At 52.7% G+C, this 8,298-nt stretch overlaps 1 protein-coding gene across 1 annotated transcript; it reads left to right on the forward strand.

The window, feature by feature from the left end:
- The first annotated feature begins 3,452 nt into the window (after positions 1 to 3,452).
- Positions 3,453 to 8,029, forward strand: GNLY (granulysin). Its single transcript, XM_010862198.1, has 5 exons — positions 3,453 to 3,567; positions 4,548 to 4,651; positions 5,126 to 5,227; positions 6,643 to 6,811; positions 7,766 to 8,029. The coding sequence occupies exons 1-5, from the start codon at positions 3,516 to 3,518 to the stop codon at positions 7,774 to 7,776; spliced, it is 438 nt and encodes a 145-aa protein (XP_010860500.1). The 5' UTR covers positions 3,453 to 3,515; the 3' UTR covers positions 7,777 to 8,029.
- Positions 8,030 to 8,298: the final 269 nt, after the last annotated feature.

Consider the following 8,298-nt stretch of genomic DNA (forward strand, 5'->3'; position numbering starts at 1 on the left):
AAGCAAATCAGTCCTGAATATTCATTGGAAGGACTGATGCTGAATCTGAAACTCCAATACTTTGACCACCTGATGTGAAGAGCTGACTCATTAGAAAAGATCCTGATGCTGGGAAAGATTGAAGGTGGGAGGAGAAGGGGACAACAGAGGATGAGATGGTTGGATGGCATCACTGACTCAATGGGCATGAGTTTGGGTGAACTCCGGGAGCTGGTGATGGACAGGGAGGCCTGGTGTGTTGCAGTCCATGGGGTCACAAAGAGTCGGACATGACTGAGCCACTGGACTGAACTGAACATAGAGATTCAATATTTCTATAAATTTCAGAATGATCCCCACTATGAGTCTAGTGTCATCTGTCATCTGTCAATATTCCTATAAATCTGCTTGGTGAACTTATAAGTAGTCTCATTCATTGTTTCTTTCTTATCTGATTAAAGTGTTTTCAATAAAAAGCAAAAATAAGAGATCAAAAGTGCTGAAAATGCTTGAATTCCTTGCTCTTTAGTCTGACATTCAGTGGCTTCCATACAGGTAGGAATAAAGATGGTGTGTTTCTATGTGTGTGTGTGTGAATTTAGAGTATTTGAAGGTGTGTGGCTGTGAATTAGTGTGAATATATGTGAATACGTGGGTGTCCAGGAGGGTGTGTGTGAGTGTGTCAGTTTGTGAGTGCTTTGGAGAGTGTGTGGCTCTCAGTTCGTGTAACCCTGTGTAAGTGTGTGACATGAGTTAGTGTGAGTTGTCTGCTTGCCTGGGGTTGGGGCGAACAACCTGAAAGCATTCAGGGGATCCCCACCCTTCTCAGTTCAGTCCGATTCATCGTAGGCTGCAGCACTGTGAGTGTTTCCCCCATTCTCAACTCTTCAGGAGGAAAAGAAGTGACAGTGAGGAGGACCCCAACTCTTCTCCTCACAGAGAGGACAGTCAGGGTCCTGTCCCCCACCGTCACTCACACTTGCAGAGAGCCAGTCACCATCTGCGGTGGCGCACATCTGTCTGTCTGTTTCTTGTTTTCATGAAGATTGCTTCTTGGGCTCCAGAAGCTGCTAGGCCAGTGACCTTCCTGGTCACACAGGCCTGAGAAGGTGGCTGGATCAGCCACCATCATTCAGTCCCTCAAATCCTTCTTAATCAAAAGATTCTGTGGCCAAAGTTGTTGGGAAAGGCTGAGAACTCAGCTCAGGGTCCACAGCCCACCCTATCATGGTAAAGGTGCTGAGAAGTCCCATGGCAAGCACGTAAACCTGTGGAATCTTCTAGCCCTGCATTTTCACATGAGGACTGGTGCACCACCTCCCACTCCCCTTGACAGCAGCTATTAATCTCCCACAGAACCGGCATTTATTTACAGAAGCTATGTTGGGGTTATCCTCTAGTTCATGTTAACAGCCTATATGTGCCAGCATATCTCAGGCTACCAAGCTTCCTCAGACACACAAACACGCCACCTTGGGGCCCTCCGAGGAGACAACACTAAATACATTTTTACAGATAAGGGGCCAGGGCAGCTAAGAGATGGAGTATCTTGCTTAAGGCACCCCCATTTCATAAGAGGCTAAACTGCCTTGGGACTCTATCCTTTTTCTTCTCAGCAGAATCTCAGTGGAGAGCTTGGCCTTGCATGGGCTCAGGAAACATGCAGCATTTTGTTATTTTATTTATATTTATTTTTATTTATTTGCCTGTGCTGGGTCTTACTTGCAGCACATGGGATCTAGTTCCCTGACCAGGGCTCAAACCTGCCCCCCCTGCACTGGGACCATAGAGTCTTAGCCACTGGACCACCAGGGAAGTCCCAACATACAACATTTTAGAGGAAGAGGCTCAGTTGATGCTTGGGCCTCAGACATTGATGGGATTCCTAGGGAGGTGGGAGGAGGTGTCTTATTAGAGATAATACTAAAGGGGGGTTGGGATTCCCCCATAATTTGGTGGTAAAGAATCCATCTGCAATGCAGGAGATGCAGGCTACATCCCTGGGTCAGGAAGATCCCCTGGAGGAGGCCATGACAACCCACTCCAGTATTCTTGCCTGGAGACTCCCATGGACAGAGGAGCCTGGCGGGCTACAGTCCATGGGGTCACAGAGAGTCAGACACGACTGAAATGACTTAGCACACATGCACAGGGGGATTGAGGGGTGGGAGGTGCTAAAGCGGGGTGCTAATTTGTCCTGGCTGGACACCTCTGCCACTTCAGCAGCTGGCGGTGAAAGGCCTGAAGGAGGCAGAAGGGAGGTTCTAGTCCCTACAATGCCTCCTGTTAGCCTTGTGGCTCCTGTCAGTCCCTCCTGTTCACTCAGTTTCCTCATCTGAACCATGGAGAAGTTGACTTAAGGTTGTCAGACAAACTACAGCATGCCCAGTTTAATTTGAATTTCAGGTAAACAGCAAATACTTTTCAGTGTAAGTATATTCCATGCAGTATTTGGGACATACGGATACTAAGAAATTAATTTTATCTAATATTCAAATTTAACTGGGTGAAAGTGAAAGTGAAGTCACTCAGTCGTGTCCGACTCTTTGCGACCCCACGGACTGTAGCCTACCAGGCTCCTCTGTCCATGGGATTTTCCAGGCAAGAATACTGGAATGGGTTGCCATTTCCTTCTCCAGGGGATCTTCCCAACCCAGGGATCGAACCCCAGGTATCCCGCATTGCAGGCAGACGCTTTACCATCTGAGCCACCAGGGAAGCTCAGATTTAACTGGGTAGCCTGTATTTTTCTTACAGATGAGGGCCAATGGCCTTTATGACACAGATGACTATTCAGAGGCCCAGAAGTTGGGACCAGACCCCTGGCTGGGGCTTCCTTCCTTTCCATTGGTTGTCTCTCCCCATCAGCCAGGTCACTGCCAGGCTGGGCTGAACCTGGCTCTGAGGGAAAGGCCCAGCCTCTTTGGTGATGTTGAGAAGGCTGGTGTGGGTCTAGGGCACCTTAGGTGCCCATGGAGCTCATGATCAGGGTCCATGAAGCCCAAGAATGCAGAGCTGGGAGGGGGAGCTGTCAGGATCTACCCTGAGGGCACCTTTTTCTACGTCTGAATCAGGTAGTGCTACATTGGCTTAAATGGCTGGAAGGAGACCCGGAATACGAGGAGAAGGATGACGTGGCGACACCAGCCCAGACCTCTGGGGTAGGAGGAAGAGATGAGGCAGGGGGCATGGATGCTTACCTGGCCAAGAGCCCTACCCGACCCCTCAGTAGTGGGGACTTCTCCTCCCGTTACCACATCAGGGCAGGGTGGGCATCATGGCGGCCAGTGCTCTCCATTAACACCCGGCTCAGCTCAGAAAGTTCTAGTGCTGGGCAGGGGGGGTGGAGAGGGATGTGTGGAAGCTCTGAGGTACATACCTCCCCCCACTTCTCCATAGACTGACACTGGTGTTTGTGGTAAACCCAGTGACACGGGAGGTGGCTGATAAGAGGAAAAGAACCCTGTCCAGTCAGATTGCCAAGTTCCCAGCCTCTATAAAACAGGCTGTGGAGGGAGCCTGGGCAGCTGCCCACCATGACCTCTTGGGCTGTTCTGCTCGTCACCTCGGTGCTCCTGGTCGCTCCAGGTGAGGACATTCCCCTTGGGGTAGATCCCAATGGCTCCTCCTCCCAGCCCTGCTTTCTCAGGCTTTGTGGACCCAAACATGAGCTCCAAGGTCACCTCAGGTCCCACAGCCTTCTCACCATCACCACGGAGGCTGGGCCTTACCCTCAGAGTCAGGTTCAGCCCGGCCTGGCAGTGACCTGGCCAATGGGGGGAGAGAGCCAGTGGGAAAGAAGGGAGCCCCAGCCAGGGGTCTGGTCCCAATTCTACTGCTCAGGCTATGGGGCCCAGGGGGCTCCCTTTCCCTTCCTGGGCCTCTGGCTCTTCATCTGCGTCATGAAGATCACTGACCCACCGGTGGGTCTGAGGTTTCTTCTGGCCCACAATGGCCAGGGTGATGACAGGGCATCTGAGTGAATGGGGACCTCTCACTGTTCCAGACTCACTCCCTTGTCCCCATACCTTTCCTCTCTCCCAGTGCCCGGGCTCACTGGAAGTTCTAAGGGTTTAGCTGAGTGCAAGGACCCTTCTGGAGGGGAGAACAGGTTAGGCTGGGCCACCTGACATGAGGTTTTTTTTTTGAGGAAAGAGAAAAAGAAAAACAATCCCTTAAAAGAAGATGAGGGAAGTTTCCTTTTAGACGGGCCCCAAATCTGTGTGTGTGTGTGTGTGTGTGAGAGAGAGAGAGAGAGAGAGAGACACACACACACACACACACACACAGACAGACAGACAAGACAGAGAGACAGAGATGGTGGTGCAATGGTGATGGCTGGGGGGACTTATCCTCTTTGCTCTCCAAGGAACTTGAGAGTGTGTGTTTCTCCTGACAGTGGGTCAGAGCAGCCCCAGGGCAGAGCAAGGCAGCAGGCGCCTGGGTCCCCTCACAAAGCCGCCTCCCCGTCCTGGGTGCCAGCTGCCTCCTGGGCTCTCCCAGCCAGAAGCAATGACTTCTCCTCTCCCTCTGTCTGTGGAGGGCTGCTCATGCTGTTTCTTCCCCAGGGCTGGCCTTTTCTGGTCTGACTCCTGAGTGCCATGACCAGGCGACGGCCCATCTGTGGGATGGAGACAAGTTGCGCCAGGGCCTGGCCCTGGAGGATCCCCAGGTACACGGATGGCTTCCTGCTGCTCCCCCACCATCCCTCTCCTTCCTTTCCTCCCTGGGCAGCGCCAGGGGCGAGGGCCTGGAGACTGAACTGGTCAGGGGATGGGGAGGTAGGGCTGGGAGCTGAAGATGCTGGTTTTGTTCACACTTGTACCTGACTGTGGGATGGGGGCTACCCTGGTGGCTGGGCCCTCCCCAAGAGCCTCCTCCTTGTCTGATGGTAGAACAGCAGAGGGGCAGATGCTGGGCTGGGGCCGGTGCTGTGGGTGTGGGGGCAGGTCGTGGGGTCTCTCAGCCCCTCAAAGACAGGCAGAGAGATGGGCAGGGGCCAGCCAGTCTGGCTCAGGTCCTCATATGGACAGACAGATCATGGGTCATCCTACTGGCCTTGAAAGCCCCCAAGGGCCCCTTCCTGGTGCCCTTCCAAGGTTGGGGTGTCCGAGAGACCACTCTGAGGGACTTCCTTTCCTAATAGGGTGACCTGGTGCTCCAAAGAGAAGAGCTGAACCAATTCTGTGGTCCTTGTCAGAAGATAATGCAGATGTTGAAGTACATGGTGGGAAATAGGCCCAGCAAGGTGAGACTGGAGGCGTGTGGAGCCTGTTGGGTGGAGTGGTGCCCCTGAGGGGGTGGGGAGGGCGGCAGATGGTGAAGAGGGCTACCAGAATGGCTGAGGGTCTGTGGGCTGCTCAAATGTGTGCCAATGGACTTTGGAGAATTCCCTCAACTTGAGGCATTCTGGGAGTGTGAAAGTGGGAGGAAGAGTGTGTGGTTTCCATCAAGTTCTTGAAGGGAACCTGTCCCCAGGGAAGGTAGGGACCTCCCATTCATGTCCAGGATATGGCTCTGGGAGGTTGGTTCCAGATCAAGCCTGAGTCAGGAAAGGTATGTCCCAGGTTCTCCACATCCGAGCTGTATGGCTTGGACAAGTCATAAACACTTTGTGAGCCTCAGTTTTCTTACCTATGGAATGGGATGGACAAGAACCCCAAGTTGCCTAGGACTTTTTTTAAACAGATGATTTTATTTATGTATTTATTTGACTGTGCTGGGTCTTGGTTGACTCTCAGACTTTCTCTCTAGTTGCTCTGAGTGGGGGCTACTCTGTCACTGGGGTGCTCAGGCTTCTAACTGCGGTGGCTCTTCCTGTTGTGGAGCACTGGCTCTCAGCATGCGGACTTCAGTAGTTGAGACACGTGGGCTCAGTAGTTGTGGCTCCTGGGCTCTACAGCACAGGCTCAGTGGTTGTGTTGCACCAGCTTCCTTGCTCCCCAGCGTGTGGGGTCTTCCTGGACCTCAGATCCTCTCCTGTACTGGCAGGTGGATTCTTCACCATGAGCCACCAGGGAAGTCCTGCCTAGGCCTTTTAAAGGAGCTGAAAAGTGGGATGTACTTAGCTCCAACTTAATGCTTAAGAAGTGGATGTATCGTCACAGGAATCAGTTTCACTCTCCCCCTGCCCCCCTTAGCTCCCTTGACCTGCTTAGCCCTCTGTCTTCATCCTGGGATCCTCAGATTTATCCTCTTCCCCTGGGATGGCAGGATAAGATATTCCAAAATCAATGAACCAAGGCTTCAAGTTCAGATCCCCTCCTAACCCACTGCACCCAACCCCAACCCCCACCCCCCCAACCCAGCACCAGTCAGGCCCTGGACCCAGAAGCTACGTAGGCAGAGCCTTTAAAGTGGGTCTGGGCACCACTCTCCACCCAGAAGACAGGGCCCAGGTATATAGGAGCTGAGACTCAGCAGGACCAATGTCTTTTCCGGAGCCCCTGCTGGTCAGGCTTGGGCCAGGACTCAGGGATGAGGAACAGGGGCTGAGCCCTGTTTCTCCAGTCCCCGCTCCAGTGGCCACCAGGCACCAGCTCCCTGGCCACTGGTCCCATTGCCAGACCTGCCTGGGGACCAAAGCTGCCAGGGCTTGCAGAAAGGCAATGCCAGGCAGAGTTCACCTGAGGTCTATTTCCCACCACGGCGCTACCGCTCCAGAATGTCATCATCCATGTGACCTCCAAGGTGTGCAGCAAGATGGGGCTGTGGAGCATCCTTTGCAACCAGATGATGAAGAAGTATCTCAATCGCATCTCTAAGGATATCATGGCTAGGAAGACACCTCAGGCCATCTGTGTGGACATCAAGTTGTGCAAGCGCAAGGCAGGTACGTGCAGAGGCAACAGAAGGGAGTTATTTCCTGACAGCCTCCCCGCAAATGTGCAATAGAGTTTACAAACACAGGAAGGCACCTGTCAGAGAGAACTTGCTAAGTAGCTCACACCTGCCCCTCCCAGCCTTCTGGCCATATGACACATCACTCCAATCACTCCCAACAGGGACAGCGTTGAGCAGATGGGCAGGTAGACCTTGGCTCCTACCAAAGTCCTTTCTCAACATTTGAGAAAAACTCCTAACAGCCTGAGGCAACCTCCCCCTGCCCCTCCCCACACTCCCACAAACAGTCCTGGAGTTAAATCAGGTCCCCATTTCTCCTCAGCTGTGTGACCTTGGGCAAGTGGCTAAACCTCTTCGAGCTTCAGTTTTCTCACCTGTGAAAGGGGGATAATGACTCCTGTTTCTGAGGTTGGGGTGAGGACTGAATAAGACCATCATGTATGACGAGGTTGACACCAAGGAAATGGCCTGAGACTAAGATACTGGAGACATCAGAGCCTGATCGAACTCCAACCTCCCAGCCCACCCCTGATCCCAGAATGGGAACCGAGGCCACATCCTTCTTCATGACATAGGGGCCTAAGAGCTGGGCTGGAGGAATCTCATGGGGTGGGAGGAGGGCTAGGGCTGCCCAGGCTATGCCTGGAGATTTCAGGCAATGGTTACAAGAGATGGGACGGGGAAGGGGTCCTCCGTTCGGGTCTGGCAGCTCATCCACTCTCACTGATGCTTTGCGGCCTGATGCTTGCAGATTGCCCATTAGTATGAGGTCCCCACCGTTTCCTGTGGCTTTTATTTTCAAAGCCCCACCACCTACACAGGCTCCTGAAGGGCTTCCAGGAGGGGACACTGCATGTGTACCACAAGGACAGGTGGTTCTGAGTCCTCATCCCCTCTAGAGACCCCACACACTGCCCATTGCTGTCTCTTCTCTCCACACCAGGTCTCATCTGAGCCCCCGGATCCCCCAACCCCACCCTGGGGAAGAAGTATAGAAACTCCAGCATCCTCGGTCAGCTCCTTCCTCCCTGAATCCAGGAGTCTTCACTCTAGTTTCTCTCATCTAACTTCTTCCACTGCCTTCCCCGCTCAGGAGAATAAAATATCAAGCAAGAATTTTTGCAGCTTCTTTTCCTTTGCTGGGTTTCAGAGGAGGGGCACGCTCATCTGACTCATGAGTTCATTCAATAAACATGCTGTATGTCCACCTGTGATCCTAGATGCTAGGGATTTAGCAGTGAATAAGACAACTTAGCAGCTCTCACACATGTGGTCATGAAATGCTTATTGTGCTGCATGTCACTCCAAGAACCTGGAGTACACTACGAATATACCCCCAGGAACTCTCAGATCAGCTGGGGAAACCAGCCGGGTTAGGGTTTTGTTGTTATTCAGTCGATCAGTTGTGTTCGACCCTTTGCCACCGCATGGACTGCAGCATGCCAGGCTTCCCTGTCCTTCACTATATTCTGAAGC

Source organism: Bison bison, unplaced genomic scaffold, assembly GCF_000754665.1.
Source record: "Bison bison bison isolate TAMUID 2011002044 unplaced genomic scaffold, Bison_UMD1.0 scf7180017864480, whole genome shotgun sequence".
Classification (NCBI taxonomy): Eukaryota; Metazoa; Chordata; class Mammalia; order Artiodactyla; family Bovidae; genus Bison; species Bison bison.

Excerpts from the sequence above, each read along its gene's own strand:
- GNLY (XM_010862198.1), top strand. The coding sequence starts at position 3,516 with ATGACCTCTTGGGCTGTTCTGCTCGTCACCTCGGTGCTCCTGGTCGCT. Across the intron at positions 3,568-4,547 it reads GGTGCTCCTGGTCGCTCCAG|GGCTGGCCTTTTCTGGTCTG; the intron begins GTGAGGACATTC and ends TTTCTTCCCCAG. Across the intron at positions 4,652-5,125 it reads TGGCCCTGGAGGATCCCCAG|GGTGACCTGGTGCTCCAAAG; the intron begins GTACACGGATGG and ends CTTTCCTAATAG.